Source organism: Cetorhinus maximus, chromosome 21 (genome assembly GCF_964194155.1).
Source record: "Cetorhinus maximus chromosome 21, sCetMax3.hap1.1, whole genome shotgun sequence".
In the NCBI taxonomy this organism is placed as follows: domain Eukaryota; kingdom Metazoa; phylum Chordata; class Chondrichthyes; order Lamniformes; family Cetorhinidae; genus Cetorhinus; species Cetorhinus maximus.
In genome coordinates, this window is record NC_135899.1 from 9,060,720 (window position 1) to 9,084,222 (window position 23,503).

Genomic DNA, 23,503 nt, shown 5'->3' on the forward strand with positions numbered 1-23,503 from the left:
GATAAAGTAACATTTAACAAGCTGTCCAGTGCTGCCTTACACCTTTTAGTTCTTGTAACATTTCTAAGTATTTACCCTTACTTGCAGTGAAATGCTTGGGTTCCACTTTCACCCAGCCATCCACAGCAATATCCAGCTGTTCACTACATGAGGACCTGCGGGTGTGAATGTGGGGCCTACTGATCTGTGGTAGCATGCAAGAAACAGAATATCTGATCTTCATCAGTGCACATTCTATAAATAACACTCCATACACTGAACTCTGTCATGCCAAAAATAATATGATTCACAGGTTCTATTTGAACTTAAATGCATGCAATTTTTCAATTTTAAACATAGATAAAATGGTCAAAAATCTCAATCAGGAAGGGCACTCTAGTCCCCATAGAAAGGTTTAGTGGTCACCAATTATATCTGGGCCATGGATACAATGAGTGTTCCTTCAACAACAAACATTGCATTTATATAACACCTTCAGGTGCTTCACAGGAGAGATTATCGAACAAAACGTGGCACTGAGCCACATGAGGAGGTATTAGGACGGGTGACCAAAAGCTTGGTCAAAGAGAAAGATTTTTAAAGAGTTTCTTAAAGGAGGAAGGAGAGGTAGACAGGCAGAGGGGTTTAGGGAGGGAACTTCAGAGCTTAGGGCTAAGGCAGCTGAAGGCACAGCTGCTGATGGCGGAGCGACCAAAATTGGAGATACCCAAGAGGCCAGAATTGGAGGCGCGCAGAGATCTTGGCGGGTTTAAAGGCTTGTTCTTCAATTGTTTTTCTCTGTACAACGCAGCAGATTCTTTGCACAGCGTTGTGGAAGCACAATAATACTAACAAGAACAAATCATACCTCAGGCATTCACTTCTAAATTGAAAAGGTGCCAAATTCCACAGAGGGTTAACGTGTCGGAACAAACGGGTCTTGTGGGAAATCGAATTAGAATACTGAAGAAATAGGAAGTGTCCCTGGTCACGATAGAAAAGGAGGTCACTTTAATCGCGAAACAGTTGGATTTTACAACCGCTGGCTGTCATTCATCGGCCATCTCCCCACCCCAACAAAACTGAACCCTCTGCCAAATCACATCATGACAGCAAAAGGGTTCAGTTTGTACACTGCAGCTTGTTTGTTGAAAGCATCTGCATCTCATGGTTGACTTATTAACTACAGGAAACCTGTTGTGTACGTGTTTATTTTGCAAGCGCTGATATTCGTCTTTCTGTTGAGACTTTCAGCCAAGGGGCCTGTCTGCCCTCTCGGATGGGCATAAAGGATCACACGCCAACTGTTTAAAGAGGTGCAGGGCTAGCTCTCCCTGGCCAAGATTTACCCGTCAGCCAACGAGCTGCCGGGGCTATGGGGCCAGCAACTTCTCAGCAGCTCAGGAGGAGGCTGTGAGGTGGAGGGAGTTGAGGTACAGCCACAGGGGATTTGATCAGTGGGAGACAGCTGAGGCCACTGCAGGTTACAAAGATTTGATAAGTGGCAAGATGGAGGGTTCTGCACGGGATGGGGATACACAGAATGATACAGCATAGCAGGCCATTCAGCCCATTGTGCCTGTGCCATTTCTTTGGTAAGCCTATCCAAATAGTGTCTGCTCAGTTTCCATAAGCCCAAGTGTATTTATCCCCAATACCCTTTTAAAAGTTACTACTGAATCTTCTTCCACCGTCCTTTCAGGCAGTGCTTTTCAATTCAAATCACCTCTGCTTATTTTGCCAATCACCTTAAATCTGTGCCTTCTGGTTACCAGCCCTTCTGCTGCTGAAAACAGTTTCGCTTCACTTCTTTTATCAAAACCATGCATGATTTTCAACACCTCTATTAAATCTCTTTTTTAACCTTCGCAGCTCGAAGGAGATGTACCCAGTTTCTCCGGTCTCTCTGAAGGCACCCAACTCCACCCCACCCTACCCCGTCTCAGGCTCGAACCCCACCACAGCAGCTGGAGGAATTTAAATTCTATTATGTTATAAATTTGAAATTGAAAGCTAGTTTCATGGTCACCATTACTGAGACTATCATCAATTGCTGTAAAAGCCCAGTGTCCTTTAGGGAAGGAAATCTGCCACCCTTACCCAGTCTGGCCTACATACAACTCCAGATCCAAAGGACTCTTGTGCTCTTTGAAATGGTCTATCTAGCAAGCCACTCATTTCAAGAGCAATTAAGGGTGGGCAACAAATGCTGGCCTTGCCCACATCCCATGAAGGAAGGGAAAAAAAAATACCACCCCACACTCCCTGCACCTCCCTACCCCCAGCCCCAGGCCTTCCTTAGAATTTATAACACAGAAGATGGCCATTCGGCCCATCATGCCTGCGTAGGCCAAAAAAAGAGCTATTCAGTCAATTCCCACTTTCCAGCTCTCTGGTCTGTGGCCCTGTAGGTTACAGGACTTCAATTTCGTTATATAAGTTTTTAAAATGTGAAGAGGGTTTCTGACTCTCTTACCCTTTCAGACAGCAAGTTCCAGGGCACCTCCACCACCCTCTCGATGAAAATAATTCTCCACTCCCTCTCATCCTTCTTCCATTTACTCTTAAATCTATGTCCTTGGTTATTGACCTCTCTAATGGAATCCCCACCTCTCCATCCAGGTCTCTCAAATCTCCCCTTGATCCCCGGTATTCTAAAGAAAACCCAAGCCCATTTAATCTTTCCTCTTAGCTAAAATTCTCCAGTCCTGCCTCCATCCTTGTGGGTTTTTTTTTTATTTGTTCATTTATTGCCCATCCCTAGTTGCCTAAGGGCAATAGTGAGCCAGATGGGTTTTTATAACAATCGACAATGGTTTAATGGTCATCTTTTAATTCCAGATTTTTATTGAATTTAAATTACACCTTCTGCTGTGGCAGGATTTGAACCCAGGCCCGCTGGGCGTTACCCTGGGTCTCTGGATTACTAATCCAGCGACAATACCATGGTGCCTACTGTGCCCTTTCTAATATAATCACACCCTTTCTGTAATGCAATGACGAGAACTGAAGGCAGTAAGGGCTACCTGTATTTTATACAGGTTCTAGCCTAATCTCCCTTCTCTTAAATTCCACGCCTCAGCCAGCAAAGGATTCCTTACAAAAATAAAAATACCTGGAAAAACTCAGCAGGTCTGGCAGCATCTGCGGAGAGGAACACAGTTAATGTTTTGAGTCCGTATGACTCTTCAACAGAACTAAGTAAAAATAGAAAAGAGGTGAAATATAAGCTGGTTTAAGGGGGGGATGGGACAAGTAGAGCTGGATAGAGGGCCAGTCATAGATGGAGATAGCCAAAAGATGTCATAGACAAAAGGACAAAGAGGGGCCGAAGGTGGTGATATTATCTAAGGAATATGCTAATTAAGGGTAGAAAGCAGGACGAGCAAGGTACAGACAGCCCTAGTGGAGGTGGGGTGAAGGAATCAAAAAAGGCTAAAAGATAGAGATAAAACAATGGATGGAAATACATTTAAAAATAATGGAAATAGGTGGGAAAAGAAAAATCTATATAAATTATTGGGAAAGAAAAGAGGGGGATCGAAAAGCGGTTGGGGATGGAGGAGAGAGTTTATGATCTAAAATTGTTGAACTCAATATTCAGTCCGGAAGGCTGTAAAGTGCCTAGTCAGAAGATGAGGTGCTATTCCTCCTGTTTGCGTTGAGCTTCACTGGAACAATGCAGCAGGCCAAGGGCGGATATGTGGGCATGAGAGCAGGGTGGAGTGTTGAAATGGCAAGCGACAGGGAGGTCTGGGTCATGCTTGCGGACAGACCGAAGGTGTTCTACAAAGCGGTCACCCAGTCTGCGTTTGGTCTCGACAATGCAGAGGAAACCGAATTGGGAGCAACAAATACAGTAGACTAAATTGAGGGAAGTGCAAGTGAAATGCTGCTTCACTTGAAAGGAGTGTTTGGGCCCTTGGACAGTGAGGAGAGGGGAAGTAAAGGGGCAGGTGTTGCACATGTTGCATGGGAAGATGCCGTGGGAGGGGGTTGAGGTGTAGGGGGTGATGGAGGAGTGGACCAGGGCGACCCGGAGGGAACAATACCTGCGGAATGCCGCTGGGGCAGGTGAAGGGAAGATGTGTTTGGTGGTGGCATCATGCTGGAGTTGGCGGAAATGGTGGAGGATGATCCTTTGAATGCGGAGGCTGGTGGGGTGATAAGTGAGGACAAGGGGGACCCTATCATGCTTCTAGGAGGGAGGGGATTCCTTATGCCTTCTTAACCACTTTATCGACTGACCCGCTGCTTTCAGGGAAATCTGTGGACATACAAACCTAGGTTTGTCTACACTTTTAAGAATCCTACCATTTATTCTGTATTCCTTCATCTTGCTTGCCCTCCCAAATGCACTGCCTCACACTTCTCCAGGTTGAGCTTCATTTTCCTGCCTACTTGACATTGATATTTTCCTTCAGTCTCCAGCTTTCCTCCTCACCACCAACTACATGGCCAATTCTGGTATCAGCTGCAAATTTCTTAATCACGCTCCCTACATTTAATTCTAAATCATCAACATGTATACCACAAAAAAAACAAGGGACTCAGTACTGAGCCCTATGAAACCTCACTGGAAACAGCTTTCCAGTTACAAACACAAGTTGACTATCACCCTTTGCTTCTTGCCATAGCCCACTCTGGATCCCACTTGCCACCTTCCCTTGGATCCCAAGCTTTCATTTTTCTGACTGTCTGCATATTGGACTCGATCAAAAACTTTGCTAAAATCTATAAAGGCCACATCAAACACACCAGTCACCCTCATCAACCCTTCCCGTTACCTCAAAAAATTCAATCAAATTAATCAGACACAACCTTCCCTTAACAAATTCATGCTGATTGTCATGGATTAATTAATCTGTGCCTTCCTACATCACTATTTATATTCTCAGAATTTCTTCCAATAACTCGCCCACCACTGAAGTTAGCCCAACTGGCTATCCCTTCCTCCCTTTTAAGCCACGATACAACTTTAGTAGACCTCCTATCTTCTAGCTGCATGCCTGTAGATAGAGGGTAGCAAAACGATGGTCAGAGCCTCCCCTATTTTCTCCATTGTTTCCTTAAACCTAGGATACATTTCATCCAGGCCTGGTGATTTATCCAATTTAAGGACACCTGAACATTTCCTCCCTATGTTTATTCCATCCAATATTTCATATTCCACCTCCTCACCTACAATTGTCTTCCACATTTCTGTGAAAACAGACATAGTCATGAAGAATCATGCCCATATCTTCTACCTCCTGACATGAATTACCATTTTGGTCACTAATTGGCCCTACTCTTAATTATTCTCTTGCTGTTTATGTTTTTATAAAAGAGATCTGTTTTTGTTTGCCAGGATATAATCATGCCACCTCTTTGCCTTCTGATTTTTAAAAAAATTTCACCCCTGCACGTTCCATACCTCCTCCAATACTGAGCTCTTCCCTTCTTGGCTTTGTCCTGCTGTATATGCTCTTCAACATCCGGTTTGGGGGGGTTGGGGAGGGATGGGTTCTAGATTTGAGACCCCCACCCTTTTCTTTGTAGGAACATACTTGTTCTAAACTCTCTGCATCTCCGCCATGAATGACTCCAACTGCTCTGGCACTGATTTATCTTCAACTAGCCATCTCCATTTTACTTTTACCAAATCAAATCTCTGCTTAGTAAAATTGGTCTCTCCCTAGTTTATGACTTTTAGTTCATTTAGTTCAGTTCACCTGCCTCATTCACTAGACTGGCATCAAGTCTCTCTTCTGAATCGACATTCAGATTGCAGTCCCCCACTCCCCCTGCCAAGCTCGTTTAAACCTTCCCGAGCAGCACTAGCAAATCTCCCTGTCGCAATATTAGACTTGACTTTGTTGGGGTTTAACCAGTCTGGGCTCATAGCATCCTTCACCCTAATCCAATTCCCCAAAAATCTGCCTGCAAGACTTCATCCTTCATTCTACCAATACCTTAGCTGGCAGCTGCGGCCAATGTTTCCTAATTTAAATAGGCGGGGATCGACAACATAGTGATTGCTGCAGTGGCTTCTCAGGGAGGTGCAAACCACTTTTAATATCAAGGGCTGGGGCTCCACCTTACGATATCTACAGCTCAGAGTTAACAGACAGTGCAATCATAGAAAGGGCGGCTCAAGGAGAGGGGAGGCAGAGGGAACACAAAGTGCGGGTGGGGTGAGGCATTGCAAGAGGGGCCGAAGACCCACCAGAGAGTTGGGGATCAGCAGCAATATCAGAAGGCTCCCATCAGCAACTCACCTTGCTGAGCAGATAAAGCAGTGATGTAAAGCTACAAAAAAAATTCATGGATAAAAACAAAAAGCTACTGCGGATGCTGGAAATCCAAAACAAAAACAGAATTACCTGGAAAAACTTCAACAAGGGTCATGTTGGACTCGAAACGTCAACTCTTTTCTTCTCCACCGATGCTGCCAGACCTGCTGAGTTTTTCCAGGTAATTCTGTTTTTGTTTTGAAAAAAATTCATGGCTATCTTTATTTTAAAACAAAGCACAGAATGGGCCTGGGGAATTAAATCGGATTTTCACGCCAGGCATTGCACTCAGTCTGGTGGGGTGCGGACAGGGAAAGAGAAAGTGGTTTGTGCTCCTTTGTCCACCAGGTACCCAGCACAGAAGCAAGTCTACACCAACAGATTGCCCAAGACCATGATTTCAACACAGCAGAGGCACAAACCAGATTCCCTCTGCTCAGGGGTTAGCTCTAAACATATCCGGACAAAGTCTCCGACTGTTTCCATTCACCTGACATTGCCAGACACAAATGAAATTAAATAAAAATGAAAAGCAACTATGTAGGAGATTGTCAGCAGGGCCAGAGAGACTGCCTCATTTAAACTTTCCACCACATCCACACTCCCTGCGGAACAGGTTTAATGTGCAGGCAAAAATCACCTCAATCTGTCAATCACAGTGCAAATTTCTAGCAGGGCGACAGAACCGCAGGTGGCTTGTCTCTGCTAAAATTCCAGAGTCAAATTCTTGGAGGAAGTCAGCAGAACGGTTTCTGAGGTGACCTGCATATTAACTTTATGCGCTGCAGTATTGCTGAGGATTTTTAAAAAACTCTTGCAAGGCAGTGGACTATATTTAAAACGCAGCCACAGAGGAAATGATTCTTCAATGCAGCGATACAAACACAATTTGCATCTTTTTTTAATATTGAGGCTGACACTAAGGTCAAGCCAAAAATAAAAATACCTGGAAAAACTCAGCAGGTCTGGCGGCATCTGTGGAGAGGAACACAGTTAATGTTTCTAGTCCGTATGACTCTTCAACACAACTAAGTAAAAATAGAAAAGAGGTGAAATATAAGCTGGTTTAAGGGGGTTGGTGGGACAGGTAGAGCTGGATAGAGAGCCAGTGATAGGTGGAGATAACCAAAAGATGTCATAGACAAAAGGTCAAAGAGGTGTTGAAGGTGTTGATGTTATCTAAGGAATGTGCTAATTGGTGACATTAAGGGTAGAAAGCAGGACGAGCAAGGTGGACGAGCAAGGTACAGATAGCCCTAGTGGTGGGATGGGAGGGGGGGGGGGGGGGGGGGGATCGAAATAGTCTAAAAGGTAGAGATAAAACAATGGATGGAAATACATTTAAAAATAATGGAAATAGGTGGGAAAAGAAAAATCTATATAAATTATTGGAAAAAAAGGGGCGGGGGGAGATCGGAAAGGGGGTGGGGATGGAGGAGAGAGTTTATTATCTAAAATTGTTGAACTCAATATTCAGTCCGGAAGGCTGTATAATACCTAGTTGGAAGATGAGGTGCTATTCCTCCAGTTTGCGTTGAGCTTCACTGGAACAATGCAGCAGGCCAAGGACAGACATGTGGGCATGAGAACAGGGTGGAGTGTTGAAATGGCAAGCGACAGGGAGGTCTGGGTCATGCTTGAGGACAGACTGAAGGTGTTCCGCAAAGCGGTCACCCAGCCTGCGTTTGGTCCCTCCAATGTAGAGGAAACCGCATTGGGAGCAACGAATGCAGTAGACTAAATTGAGGGAAGTGCAAGTGAAATGCTGCTTCACTTGAAAGGAGTGTTTGGGCCCTTGGACGGTGAGGAGAGGGGAAGTAAAGGGGCAGGTGTTGCACCTTCTGCGATTGCATGGGAAGGTGCCGTGGGAGGGGGTTGAGGTGCAGGGGGTGATGGAGGAGTGGACCAGGGCGTCCCGGAGGGAACGATCCCTGCGGAATGCCGCCGGAGGGGGGTGAAGGGAAGATGTGTTTGGTGGTGGCATCATGCTGGAGTTGGCGGAAATGGCGGAGGATGATCATTTGAATGCGGAGGCTGGTGGGGTGATAAGTGAGGACGAGGGGGACCCTATCATGTTTCTGGGAGGGAGAGGAAGGTGTGAGGACGGATGCGCGGGAGATAGGCTGGACACTGTTGAGGTTGTTTTATCTCTACCTTTTAGCCGATTTCGATCCCTTCCCTTCCCCCCACCCCACCCCCACTAGGGCTATCTGTACCTTGCTCGTCCTGCTTTCTACCCTCTCCGCAGATGCTGCCAGACCTGCTGAGTTTTTCCAGGTATTTTTATTTTTGTTTTGGATTTCCAGCATTCGCAGTTTTTTGCTTTTAACCAAGGTCAAGCCGGTCAGTGTAAGCTTTGTCTTGTGGCCCCGCTAGCACGATCAGTTAAAATAAAGCTGCAGGCTTTGAAATGGGCCTAGCAAAGCAAGAATCCAAGCTTAAAGTCTGTCACCTCCTGATTCCCCAAAGCCGGTCTACCATCTACAAGGCACAAGTCAGGAGTGTGGTGGAATACTCTCCTCTCCACTGGATGATTGCAGCTCCCACAACACTCAAGAAGCTTGACACCATCGAGGGCAAAGCAGCCCACTTGATCAGCATCCATCCACCACTTTAAACATTCACCACCTCCACCATCATCAACAGTGTGTACCATTTATAAGATGCACTGCAAAAACTCACCAAGGTTCCTTCGACAGCACCTTCCAAATCCATGACCACTACCAGTTACAAGGACAAGTGCAACAGACACATGGAAACACCACCACCTGAAAGTTCCCATCCAAGCCATTCACCATCCTGACTTGAAAATATATCACCCTTCCTTCACTGTCACTGGGTCAATATCCTGGAACTCCCTTCCTAACAGCACTGTGGGTGTACCTACACATGGACTGCAGCAGTTCAAGAAGGCAGCTCACCACCACCTTCTCAAGCGAAATTAGGGATGGGCAATAAATGTTGGCACAGCCAGTGACACCCACATCCCATCAATGGATACATTAAAAAACGATATGTGGAGGAAGAATAGATTGAGCAAGTGGCTGAACATTGAAAGTCACATTCTTCAGCTCAATGTGAAGTATTTTATAACAGACAAAAGCATAAGCAATTAAAAAGCAGAGATACAAGTTTAACTTGTTTGACAAATCAGATACAAGTGCTCCCTGTAAAGTTTCAACAGAAGCTCAATATTAAGCATTGCTTAACACTCATATCTACCGACGTGCGTCAGCCTGAGCTCAACGGGTAGCACTCCCGCCTCCAAGTCAGCAGTGTGTTCAAATCCCACTCCAGAGACTTGAGCAGAGAAATCCAATGCCAGTCCTGAGGGAGGGCTGCACTGTCAAAAGTGCTGTCTTTCGGATGAGACTTTCAAATCGAGGCCCTGGCTGCCCCCTCATGTGAGCACAAAAGCTCCTATGGCCACTATCTTGAAGAGCAAAGGAAGTCCTCGCCGATTTCCTGGACAATATCCATCTCTCAACCAACATCACTGAAATATTTTATCTGGTTAACACGTTGTGCTTGTGGGAGCTTGCTGTGCATAATGTGGGTGCCGTGCTTGTCTCCATTACAACAGTGATCATGTTTTAGAAGTATTTAATTGGCTGCGAAGTTTTTTTGGGATGTCCTGAGGATGGTACAGGTGTTACATAAATGCACATTTCCAATCAAACTGACAGCTAGGGGAGTTAACTGGTTTGTGGAATGCAGGTTGTTGATTTAAATCAAAATAAATCAACACATTTTGTTTTATTTTCTTTTGACCAAGTTACTCATCAATGTCCCCTGGCATCGTACATGGTTTATGGTACATAAATAGGCCATTCGTCCCCACTGGACCATATGGGGGTTTGATTTCCACCTGTTATCTCACCTTATTGTATCCTTCATTTCTCTTTCTTCTGTCTGCTGATCTAGCTTCATATTTAATACATCTAATACTATGCACCTCAGTGACTGCACGCGGTAGTGAGTTCAGCAGTCTAACAACTCTCTGGGTAGAAGTAATCCTCTTCATAGCGTGACTGGAGGGCAACACCAGCTCCAAGAACTGCCCCAACTGTTGCCATCTAGTATTGTGGATTCAGGGGGTTTACACAGGATAAAACAGCGTAAGGAGAGCGGCGGAGGCGCGGGATAAAAGAGCACGAGGAGAGCGGCGGAGGCACGGGATAAAAGAGGGCGAGGAGAGCGGCGGAGGCGCGGGATAAAAGAGCGCGAGGAGAGCGGCGGAGGCGCGGGATAAAAGAGCGCGAGCAGAGCGGCGGAGGCGCGGGATAAAAGAGCGCGAGGAGAGCGGCGGAGGCACGGGATAAAAGAGGGCGAGGAGAGCGGCGGAGGCGTGGGATAAAAGAGGGCGAGGAGAGCGGCGGAGGCGCGGGATAAAAGAGCGCGAGGAGAGCGGCGGAGGCGCGGGATAAAAGAGCGCGAGGAGAGCGGCGGAGGCACGGGATAAAAGAGCGCGAGGAGAGCGGCGGAGGCGCGGGATAAAAGAGCGCGAGGAGAGCGGCGGAGGCGCGGGATAAAAGAGCGCGAGGAGAGCGGCGGAGGCGCGGGATAAAAGAGGGCGAGGAGAGCGGCGGAGACCCAGGATAAAAGAGCGCGAGGAGAGCGGCGGAGGTGCGGGATAAAAGAGCATGAGGAGAGCGGCGGAGACGCGGGATAAAAGAGCGCGAGGAGAGCGGCGGAGGCGCGGGATAAAAGAGCGCGAGGAGAGCGGCGGAGGCGCGGGATAAAAGAGCGCGAGGAGAGCGGCGGAGGCGCGGGATAAAAGAGCGCGAGGAGAGCGGCGGAGGCGCGGGATAAAAGAGCGCGAGGAGAGCGGCGGAGGCGCGGGATAAAAGAGCGCGAGGAGAGCGGCGGAGGCGCGGGATAAAAGAGCGCGAGGAGAGCGGCGGAGGCGCGGGATAAAAGAGCGCGAGGAGAGCGGCGGAGGCGCGGGATAAAAGAGCGCGAGGAGAGCGGCGGAGGCGCGGGATAAAAGAGCGCGAGGAGAGCGGCGGAGGCGCGGGATAAAAGAGCGCGAGGAGAGCGGCAGAGGCGCGGGATAAAAGAGCGCGAGGAGAGTGGTGGAGACCCGGGATAAAACTGAAAAAGTGACATCGCAGGAAAGCTGTGACCTGATTGGTTAGTAGGAAATCTGCACCAAATTTGAACAAAAAAAAACACTGCAAAGCTAATTAATAAACTAATTAACTAAGTCGAGATGGCTGGACAGGTGATGTGCTGTAGCTGTACGATGTGGGAGCAGGCAGATCCCATTGCGAGCTCCAGTGACCACATCTTCAGCAAGTTTTGGTTGCTGGAGGAACTCCGGCTCAGAATTGATGAGCTGGAGTCCGAGCTCCGGACGCTGCAGCACATCCGGGAGGGGGAGAGTTACCTGGACGCTTTGTTTCTGGAGGCGGTCACACCCGTTAGATTAAGTACCTCAAATTCGGTCAGTGGTCAGGGTCAGCAGGGTGTGACTGCAAGTGAGGCAGGTAGAGGAATCCTGTGTTCAGGAACAGAGGAGCCTCAGTTCTTGACCTTGTCCAACAGGTACGAGGTACTTGCTCCCTGTGTGGATGAGGATCGCTTCTCGGCCTTTTGGCTAAGATCAAGTGTAGTCGTGAAGCGATGGCTATAACCAATCAAGCCCCATACCATGGGGTACGTAACACCATTCGGGAGACGGTGAAGGACAGTGAAGGAGGAGCACCCATGGATCGGGCCTTCTTCATCAGTGGATCCTGTTGAAGGCGTGTGGATTTGAAGCGGAAGAGATCTACCCCCTGCAAGATTTCCCCAGCGCTGGATTTTTCGACGTGACTTTCAAGCCTGTGGCAGCTTGCGTCAAGTTCCTGAAGGTGTTCGAGGAGAAGAGAGACCAACCGGAGATGAAGATCCTGATGGTGGAGTCGCTCTTCGCTCTGCCCTTGCAACGGGACTGTGTGGTGACTGTGCATCTCTGCAACCCCTACGTTCCTGGCGCCGACGTGTTCACTTTCCTCGCCAGGTAAGTCGACAAGGTTGGGAGCTGCACCGAGGTTAGAGACTCCTTCGGGATTTGGACATGCAAACGCCAGGTTAAGGTCACGCTCAAGACCAATGGTAAGGGAGCCATCTTCCAACCTCCTTCCAGCTTCGCTATCGGGGGAAGCTGTGGCTACCTTGTCTACACTGGGCAGCCCAAACTTTGTCGCTCATGCGGCAAGTCTGATCATGTGGCGGCCAACTGCAGCGCCGCCCTCTGCAAGGTCTGCAAACAGACTAAGTGCTGCAACCTGTGTGGCGAGGCAGGCCACCTCTACAGGACCTGCCCCAAACGCTGCCTCACTTATGCACAGGTAGCCAAAGCCAACGAGGGGGAAGCAGAGGAAATGCTTCGTGTCACTACTACCAAGGACATTTGCAACACTCCAACCACCAAGGCCCCCAGTGAGAACAACGGGACAAAGGAGGACACAGAGAGAGACAAGGTGGAGGAAAAGATTGAGGCAGCAGACAGCCAAACAAGAGCACTGCCCCCTGAATCTCCCACTCCTCAGGAGAGCGAATCAATGGAGGAGGAGGAAGCAGCGGAAAATCAGCAGGGGGAGTGGCAGCTGGTGAAGAGAGCCAAAGGGAAGGAGGGGCTAAGAAGGGACCAAGCCACTTCCCAGACAAGTGGCAAGAGGCGTCTCCCATCTAACAAGGGCAGCTGCTCTTCGGACGAAGAAGTGCAAAGGCGGCACCTACAGAAGAAGCGGCAAAGCTCTAGGGAGTTGGAGGACGAGACACCTGAGCTCCAGGATATTGGAGACAATGAAGAGACCAGCGCACCCCAACTTTGCCCACAACCCGAAGAGGCCAGCGCACCCCAGCCCCAGGAATCTGGGAGCAGGGAAGCGCTCAGCGCACCCCAGCTCCGGGAAGCCGGGAGCAGCAACGCCCCAGAGGGGGCGAGGATTGGAGAGACTTCTCTAGCAGAGGACATTTCAAATCCCGTTCTTTGCACGAACCCCTAGATGCTACCTGAGCAAAACATTGCCAATGTGGTGGTTCAGGACAGTTTCCTCAGCCCATCCAAAGTGAGGCAATTTGTGAATACTATGGGTATGCAAGAGCAGACCAAAGGTCTGGAACTCTCAAAGACAACAGGTTTGGTAAGAGACTTAATGCTTTAAAATGGGTGTAAAGATTGTATGCATAAATGTGTGTAGCATTAAATCTACTATGTGATGTGTTGCGACCTTGGACTACCTTGCCAAGGTCAAAGCTGACCTGTTGTTTCTGCAGGAGTGTGCGATACCGCACCTCAGCTCCTACAGGCAATGGTCACGATGGTGGTCCCATGAGCCATCGAACTGGTCGGGAGGAAATGACTCTCGTTCCTCTGGCCTGGGTATTCTGCTGCGGGGAGGCAACTTCACCATCTCCTAGGTTAAGGAGGTGGTGGACGGGTGCCTCCTTGTAGCAGAGGTAATGTACAAGAATGCTCCACCCCAGTTAATTAACATGTACGCCCAGGCACAAAAGGGCGAGTGGCTGGCAATCTTTCATCAGCTCCCACTGCTGCTGGCGACCTCCAGGCTGGTCATTCTGGGTGGTGAATTCAACTGCGGCTGGACGATCCGGCAGGGCCGACAGCAGATTGGACACTATGTCCAGATCCCTGATGGAAACAGTTAAGGATGCCAAGCTGCAAGACGTCTTCAGCAACCCTGCAGACGGAGCGCAGCGTAGATACACCTGGTCGCGGCTAGACGGGTCCATCCGTTCCAGGATAGACTTCCTGTTTGTGTCCCGTGCGTTCGCAGTCAGATCCACCGACGTCAAGCCGGTGTTTTTCTCTGACCACTGCCTCCTACTGGCTGACTGTCACTTAGAGAAAGACCAGAGGATGGGCAGGGGGGGGCATGGAAGCTAAACGTGCAACTGTTGACCCCAGAGAACATTGAGGAGCTCAAGAGGGATTACAAAGGTTGGAGAATCGTGAAACCCCTCTTTGAGTCCCTGACACACTGGTGGGAAGTGATCAAGGGAAACAGCAAGAGGTTTTTCATCCTCAAAAGCACCCAGAAAGCTAGAAAGGAACAGAGGGAAATGTCCCAACTCCAGAAAAACATGCAGAACCTGCTCCGGCTGCAGTCGATGGGGGTCGATGTCAATTAGGAACTCCAAGAGGTGAAGAGCCAGCAAGCCTCACTCTTTGCCTTGGAGGCCTCCAAGATCATCTTCCGGTCCAGAGTTCGCTCCGTGGAGCAGGATGATACCTGCTCACGTTTCTTCTTCCAAAACGTACACAGAGAGAGCTCTGTGATCAGCAGCCTGAAGGAAGAAGACGGCTCAGTAAAGTCATCGCAGTCCGACATTTTGAGGATCAGCAAATCCTTTTATGCCGGATTGTACGACGTGAAGCCCACAGACAGCACGGCCTCCCAGTCCTCTATCACGGAGGTCTTAGACGACAGTGCACGGGAGAACCTGGACAAACCGCTAACTCCTGACGAACTGACTAAAGCCCTTGAATCCTTCGAGAAGAGTAAAACTCCCGGAAGCGATGGCTTGCCGGCAGAGTTGTATTCGGCTCCGTGGGACTGGATCAGCCCAGACCTGCTAGAAGTGTACGAGAGTATGCTTCTGGCCGGCAACATGTCAGAATCCGTGAGGAAAGGCACCATCACCCTCATCTACAAACACAAGGGGGAAAGGGAGGAAATTAGAAATTGGCGACCCATTTCACTGTTGAATGTGGACTATAAGATTCTGTCCAAGATCATCGCCAATCGGGTTAAGTCCGCTCAGGAATTGATGATCCACCCTGACCAGACCTACACTGTGCCGGGCAGGAAGATCTCTGACAGCCTCGCGCTGCTCAGGGATACGATTGCCTATGTGCAGGACAGGGGTGTGGACATCTGCCTCATCAGCCTGGATCAGGAGAAGGCCTTTGACAGAGTATCGCACACCTACATGGTGGATGTGCTCTTCAAAATGGGGTTTGGGGAGGGAATTCACAATTGGATCCAGCTGCTCTACACTAACATCAGTAGCGCAGTCTGAATCAATGGGTGGGTATCAGATAGCTTTCCTATTAAATCTGGAATCAGGCAGGGCTGCCCTCTCTCCCCTGTCCTGTTTGTGTGTTGCATAGAACCCTTTGCTGAGTCCATCAGGAAGGATCCGGGCATAAGAGTAGTGACGATCCGAGGTAGTGGAGGCACTCAGGTCAAAGCTTCCCTGTACATGGATGATGTCGCCGTCTTCTGCTCGGATCCGCTGTCGGTGCGCAGACTGATCCACATCTGCGACCAGTTTGAACTGGCCTCGGGAGCCAAGGTAAATCGTGGGAAGAGCGAGGCCATGTTCTTTGAGAACTGGGCTGACCGATCCTTTGTCCCCTTCACCATCAGGGCTGACAGCCTGAAAGTCTGGGGATATGGTTCGGAGGGACCGGGGCACGCATTAGAAACTGGAAGGAGCGAGTGTCTACGGTGCAAAGAAAACTGGGCATGTGGGAGCGACGCTCCCTCTCCATTGCGGGTAAGAACCTGGTCATCAGGTGTGAGGCACTCTCGCTGTTGCTGTATGTGGCGCAGGTCTGGCCTATTCCAGACTCCTGCATGATGGCAATCACCCAAGCCATCTTTCGCCTTATCTGGAGGTCGAAAATGGATCGTGTTTGCAGGGATGTGATGTAGAAGCCTCTAGATAAAGGGGGAAAAAATGTGCCCAACATCGCCCTCATACTGATGGCCACCTTTGTGTGTGGCTGCATCAAGCTGTGCGTAGACACTCAGTACGCAAACACCAAGTGTAACTAGGTGCTGAGGTTCTACCTGTCCCCGGCGTTGCGAAGGATGGGTCTGGCCACGCTGCCGCGGAACGCTCCAAGTAGTTGGACCGTGGGGTACCACCTGTCCCTCGTGGAAAAATCTATGCAGAGAAACACCTTTGACCACAAGTCCATCAGCCAGTGGTCAGCACGTAACGTCTTAGAGGCCCTGCGGGAAAAGGAGAGGGTGGATCCTGTGGGATGGTTCCCCGAGCAGACTGTCAAAGTCATTTGCGGAATGCCTCATCGCCAGAACTTTCCAACAAGCACCAAGATGTAGCTTGGCTGGTGGTGAGAAAGACCCTCCCCATCAGATCCTTCCAACATGCCAGGAGTCTCACCCCCTCCGCACATTGCCCTCGAGGTGGCTGTGCTGGGGACGAGGCCGTTGTTCACCTCCTTGTGGATTGTGCCTTTGGAAAGAAGGTCTGGAGAGAGATGCAGTGGTTTCTGTCGAGGTTCATCCCGGGCAGTTCCGTGACACAGGACTCTGTGCTCTACGGGCTGTTCCCAGGGACACACACCGAGACAAACATCAACTGCAGCTGGAGGATCATCAACTCAGTGAAAGACGCTCTTTGGTCTGCCCGAAACTTGTTGGTCTTCCAGCGCAGAGTTGTCCCCGACCGAGTGTTGCAGACTGGCACATTCCAAGGTCCAGGACTATGTGCTGAGGGATGCACTAAAGCTTGGGGCAGCCGCCGCAAAGGCGCAATGGGGAAAGGTCGCTGTCTAAGACTTTTCTGCCCACAGTGCACCGAGGGGCTGGGAACTGTTGAGAGCCCCTCGAGCTAGACAGCTCAAAATGAATGTATGCAGTGAATACTAATTGTATTGAAGCATCTCAGAGTGCAACATGATGTATGTTGATAACTCCAATATCATTGTCTGATTTTCTGCATTGACCATATTGAAAGGATTGTAATATTCATTGATTGTATTGATGCACCTATGATTCATGTGTAAAAGTTGAATCTGATTGTACTTTTGTGATGGTGATTTTGAAATGTTTTGGAATGTTTTTCCAGATATTTTATGAATAAAGTATATTTTTCAAAAAAAAGTACTTGCTCCGTGTGTAGGTGAGGAACAGGGCTGTCGGGAGGATGAGCCAACTGACCACGGCACCGTGACACAGGAGGCCATTCAAGAGGGGGGAGCAAAAAGACAAGTGGTAGTTGTAGGGGATTCTATAATTAGGGGAATTGATAGCATCCTTTGTAAGCAGGATCAAGAGTACTGCATGGTATGTTGCCCGCCCGTTGCTAGGGTGAGGGGCATCTCTGACCGGCTTGAAAGAATATTGGAGAGGAAGGGGGAGGATCCAGTTGTTGTGGTCCACGTCGGGACAAATAACACAGGTAAGACTAGGAAAGAGGACCTGTTGGGGAATTTTCAGGAACAAGGAAATAAATTAAAGAACAGGTCCTCAAGGGTTATAACCTCCGGATTACTACCCGAGCCACATGCAAATTTGCGTAGGGACGTGAGAATAAGGGAAGTAAACACGTGGCAAAAGGAGTGGTGCGGGAAAGAGGGGTTCCATTTCATGGGACACTGGCATCAGTATTGGAACAGGAGCGATCTGTACCGTTGGGACGGTCTCCACCTGAACCGATCTGGGACCAATGTTCTAGCGAAAAGGGTAAATAGGGTAGTCAACAGGACTTTAAACTAGAAAGTGGGGGGGAGGGGAAGGGTAAAATTCCAAGAAGTATGACTAATGGGAAACAAAGCAGCAGGTTAGCATGTGGGGGGGTGGATTCAACTTCATGGAAAATTATGAAAAAACTGAAAAGGAAGGAGAGCCCAGGAAAGGCTATTAAAGTCACCAGAACACAAAATAGGAGTGTGTTTGGAAAGGGCTAGGAATCTAACTTCAAGCACATCAGATAAAGGGTCAACAATGAGAAGGGGAACGGGAAATACAGGACTGAAGGTGTTGTATCTGAATGCACACAGTATACAAAATAAGGTAAATGAGCTTGTGGCGCAGATTGAAATTGGCAGGTATGATGTGGTGGGCATCGCAGAGACGTGGTTGCAGGGGGATCAGGACTGGGAGCTAAATATCCAAGAATATACATCCTATCGAAAAGATAGGCAGGTTGGCAGAGGGGGTGGGGTTGCTTTGTTAGTAAGAAATGAAATTAAATCGATAGCAAGAAACGACGTAGGGTCAGATGATGTAGAATCTGTGTGGGTAGAGTTGAGGAACCGCAAAGGTGAAAAAACCATAATGGGAGTTATGTACAGGCCTCCGAACAGTAGTCAGGATGTGGGGCACAAGATACACCAGGAGATAGAAAAGGCGTGTAAGAAAGGCGAGGTTACAATGATCATGGGGGATTTCAATATGCAGGTAGACTGGGAAAAACAGGTTGGTAGTGGATCCCAAGACAAGGAATTTGTGGAATATCAATGAGATGGCTTCTTGGAGCAGCTTGTGGTGGAGCCCACTAGGGAACAGGCAATTCTAGATTTAGTGATGTATAGTGAGGCAGATTTGATAAGGGAGCTTAAGGTGAAGGAACCCTTAGGAGAAAGTGACCATAATATGATAGAATTTACTCTGCAATTTGAGAGGAAAAAGCTGGAATCAGTTGCAACGGTATTACAGTTGAATAAAGGTAACTACAGAGGCATGAGGGAGGAGCTGACCAGAATTGCCTGGATGATGAGCCTAGCAGGAAAGACAGTGGAACAGCAATGGCAGCAGTTTCTGGGAGTAATTTGGGAGACACAGCAAAAATTCATCCCTAGGAAGAGGAAGCATACTAAAGGGAGAACGAGGCAACCATGGCTGACAATGGAAGTCAGGGACAGCATAAAAGCTAAAGAGAAAGCATACAATGCGGTGAAGAGCGGTGGAAAGCCAGGGGATTGGGAAGCCTACAAAGACCAACAGAGGACAACTAAAAAAGAAATAAGGAGGGAGAAGATTAAATATGAGGGTAAACTAGCCAGTAATATAAAAGAAGATTGCAAGAGTTTTTTAGATATGTAAAGGGTAAGAGAGAGGCAAAAGTGAACATTGGGCCGCGGCAAAATGACGCTGGAGAAGTTATAATGGTGAACAAAGAAATGGCGGAGGAACTGAATAGGTACTTTGCGTCAGTCTTCACAGTGGAAGACACGAGTAACATCCCCAAAATTCAAGAGAGTCGGGGGGCAGAGGTGAGTATGGTGGCCATTACCAAGGAGAAGGTGCTAGGAAAACTGAAAATCTGAAGGTAGATAAATCACCTGGACCAGATGGATTACACTCCAGAGTTCTGAAGGAGATAGCTGAAGAGATAGTGGAGGCTTTAGTGGTGATCTTTCAGGAATCACTGGAGTCAGGGAGGGTCCCAGAGGACTGGAAAATCACGAATGTAACAGTGTTGGGACCACAACTTTTCACTTTATGCATTAATGATCGAGATGAAGGAACTGTGGGCATTCGAGCTAAGTTAGCAGATGACACAAAGATAGGTGGAGGAACAGGTAGCATTGAGGGGGCAGGGAGGCTGCAGCAGGATTAAGACAGGTTAGGAGAATGGGCAAAGAAGTGGCAGATGGAGTACAACGTGGGGAAGTGTGAGGTCATGCACTTTGGTAGGAAGAATAGAGGCATAGACTATTTTCTAAGTGGTAAGAGAATTCAGAAATATGGAGTGCAAAGGGACTTGGGAGTCCTAGTCCAGAATTCTCTTAAGGTTAACTTGCAGGTTGAGTCAGTAATTAGGAAGGCAAATGCAATGTTGGCATTTATTTCGAGAGGACTAGAATATAAAAGCAGGGACGTGCTGCTGAGGCTTTATAAGGCTCTGGGCAGACCACATTTAGAATATTGTGAGCAATTTTGGGCCCCGTATCTCAGGAAGGATGTGCTGGCCCTGGAGAGGGTCCAGAGGAGGTTCACGAGAATGATCCCAGGAATGAAAGGCTTGACATATGAGGAACGTTTGAGGACTCTGGGTCTATATTCGATGGAGTTTAGAAGGATGAGGGGGGATCTGATTGAAACTTACAGAATAGTGAAAAGCCTGGATAGAGTGGATGTGGGGAAGATGTTTCCATTCGTAGGAGAGACTAGGACCCGAGGGCACAGCCTCAGAGTAAAGGGAAGGCCTTTTAGAACAGAGATGAGGAGAAACTTCTTTGGCCAGAGAGTGGTTAATCTATGGAATTCATTGCCACAGAAGGCTGTGGAGGCCAGGTCATTGAATGTATTTAAGACCGAGATAGATAGGTTCTTGATTGGTAAGGGGATCAAAGGTTACAGGGAGAAGGCGGGAGAATGGAATTGAGAAACTTATCAGCCATGACTGAATGGCGGAGCAGACTTGATGGGCTGAATGGCCTAATTTCTGCTCCTATATCTTATGGTCTTATGGTTTGTGGGTTCAAGGCCCACACCAGAGATTCAAGAGTCATAATCAAGGCCAAAATTCAGCGGCAGTGCAGAGAGAGATGGCAGAATTATGAAATAATTATTTGGGTCTGGTATTTACGAGGGCGATAGAACAGGTAGACAGGACATTGACTGGAAATGAGTAGTGAGGTAAGTGCATTTAAAATAAAAATTGGGGATGGTGGAGTAAACAAACTCAGGATAAAGTCCCTGATGCAGATGGGTTGCATTCATATGTTTGAAAAGGATATAGGGGAGAGATAGCTGAGGCATTACTACTCACATTTAATAACTCATTTGAAAAAGATATAGCACCAGACAATGGATAATTAATGTAATCCCAATATTTCCGAAAGGGGACAGAACTTGTCCAGGGTATTATAAACCAGTCAGCTTAACATCAGTGGTAGGAAAAATAATGGAGACTTTAATAAAGAAAAGGATAGAAGAAAACCTAGAAATGGATTTCAAACAGGAAAATCTTGCTCGACTAACCTTCTTGATTTTTTTGAGTGGGCAACAGGGTCAATGGGAATGTACAGATGCAATTTACCTGGAATTTAAGAAAACCTTCGATAAGATGCCACAAATTGGCTAATAACAGAAAAAGGGGAGTCAAGGGACAAGTTGCAGAATGAATCACCAGCTGGCTTCAAGAATGAAAGCAGACAGTGAGAGTAAAGGGGAATTATTCAGGTGTGGCAAAAGGTAGGAAGTGGTGTTCCACAAGGATCAGCACAATTCACAATTTACATTAACGATTTGGAATCAAAGATCCACAATTTCTAAATCTGCAGATGACACCAAATTAGTGGAAATGGGGAATAGTCAATACTGAGGAGAACTGCACCAAATTACAAGAGAACGTTAATAAACGTGCTGCTTGGGTAAATAATTAGAAAATAAAGTTGAACACAGGAAAATGTGAGGCAGTACGTTGTGCAGGAAGAATAGGACACCTTGGAAGGTGCAAGTATCGGTGGAGTAGAGAAACAAAAGGATCCTGGAGTACAACAGTAATCACCAAAAGCTGCACCACAGGTGAGCAAGATTGTTAAAAAGCAAACCAAGCGCTAGGTTTTATTTCTAGAGGAATAGAATTGTGAAGTTACACTAAAGCTGTATCAAACCTTGGTTAGACCACACTGAGTAGTGCATCAGTATATATTATAAAACAGATTATAGGAAGAATATAGAGGCACTGGAGAGGGTGCAGAGCAGACTTACAAGGATGATAAGCTGAAATACCTGGACACACACATCAGGAAAGAGCTGATAGGCTGGGTCTCTTTTCTCTTGGGAAAAGGCGGCCAAGGTGGGACCTAAAAGAGATCTTGAAAATGATGCAAGCTTTTAACACCCACCACCACCACTCCCCCCGACTCTTGCGGGGAAGAGAATAACGAGCGGCCATCAATATAAGATAGTCACCAAGAAATCTAATAGGGAATTCAGAAGGATCTTCTTTACCCAGAGAATGGTGGGAATTTGGAACTCGCTACCACAGGGAGTGAACAGTATTTAAAGGGAAGCTAGACAAGCAGATGAGGGAGAAGAGGATAGATGTTTCCAATGAGAGATTTAGATCAGAAAAGATGGGAGGAGATGCGAGTGGAACATAAACATCAGCATCAACTGGTTGGGATGAGGTGTAGTTAGAACATTCCAGACCATAGGGCCCAGTCAGTTGGAGACTTGGCTTTGGTTTGTTAATTTAAAAATTGGTGCTATTTATTGCACCCATTACAAAAAACTGACACTTGGCAGGAATGTACTTAATGGATTACACATTAAAACTGTACCATCTGGCTGGCAGACATGATGTACCCACAAGCTCGGACTATAGGCCTCACTCGCTGGGTCAGTAGAACATGTGATTGCAAATACAATATAGAAGGAGCTTTCCCCGTTGTAACAATCCATTACAAAGCTGAAGGTGTTGTAATAGACTATCACAAACTCCTTACTCCCCCTCACACCCCCATCCCTCCGCCGTCCCCCCTCCAACTCGCCCGTCTTCCCCCTCCCCCTCCAAACCCCCTAAACCCGCCGTCCTCCCCACCCACTGCTCCCCCCTCCCCCCCATCCTCTCCATTTCCCCGACCCCGCTTCCTCCTTACCCCAGTCTTCGCTGCTCAGCAGGTTCTCGGGAAAGAAGCGACTCTCCAGCTCGCTCACCAAATCCGTTGCCATGGCGTCCGCGCTTCCACAGGGTGAACAATAACAACACGAGTCAAAACTTTAAACGATAAACGCTCCCGACGGTAAAATCAGGCGTCAATAGCTTCCAAAGGGTATAAGTCCCGACACAAGAGCCAGCGGTGCCTCATTCCTGGACGCCCCGAAGTCCGAATACGACCGAGGCCCAAACCGGAAAAACCGCCTCCCTCAAACTGAGTGTCAGGCGCTCCACCAATCGGCTACTCCATTCCTCGGAAACCCGCCTCCTTCCCTATGAGTGACAGGCGCTCCGCCAATCCTCTTGCCCATTCCTCGGAAACCGCCTCCTTCACTTTGCGTGACAGGCACGAGCACCAATCAACTTCACCATTACCCGGAACAACTCCTCACTGCGACCAATGACCTTCTAGTATCCAGGAAAACCGGCTTAATAAATCTGAGTGACAGGCGTTGAGGCCAATCCACTTTCACTGTCACCGGAGACGCGCCTCTATCGCCCTGAATGAGAGGCACGTCGGCCAATCCGCTTCCCCATTTAACGAAAACCGATTTCCACCCTCCCCATCTCTCTCGCTCTCTGAGTCACATGCTCATGGACCAAGCGGCTTCCCGACTGCCTGAAGACCTGCCTCCCTCAGTCTGAGTGACAAGCGGAGCGACCAAACAGCTTCCTAATTCCACGGAAACCCGTTGCTGTTAGTAACAGGCACACCAACCAATCCACATTCCGCGAAAGCCCGCCTCACTCACTGAGTGACAGGTGCGCTGGCGAATCGGCTTCCTCATTCCCCGGAAACCCGCCTCCCTCTCTGAATGTCAGTGGTCATTTCCGTATTGGTCGGAAACCGCTGAATCACTCTGACTGAC

At 48.2% G+C, this 23,503-nt stretch overlaps 1 protein-coding gene across 2 annotated transcripts in view; it reads right to left on the bottom strand.

Moving 5' to 3' along the window:
* atf6b (activating transcription factor 6 beta) overlaps positions 1-22,827 on the bottom strand; it is a 106,869-nt gene extending 84,042 nt beyond the window's left edge. For both annotated transcript variants that reach the window (XM_078566514.1, XM_078566515.1), the window contains exon 1: positions 22,576-22,827. In XM_078566514.1, coding sequence (XP_078422640.1) covers positions 22,576-22,648 — 73 coding nt within the window. In that variant the 5' untranslated portion in view covers positions 22,649-22,827. The remainder of the gene's footprint in view (positions 1-22,575) is intronic.
* Positions 22,828-23,503: the final 676 nt, after the last annotated feature.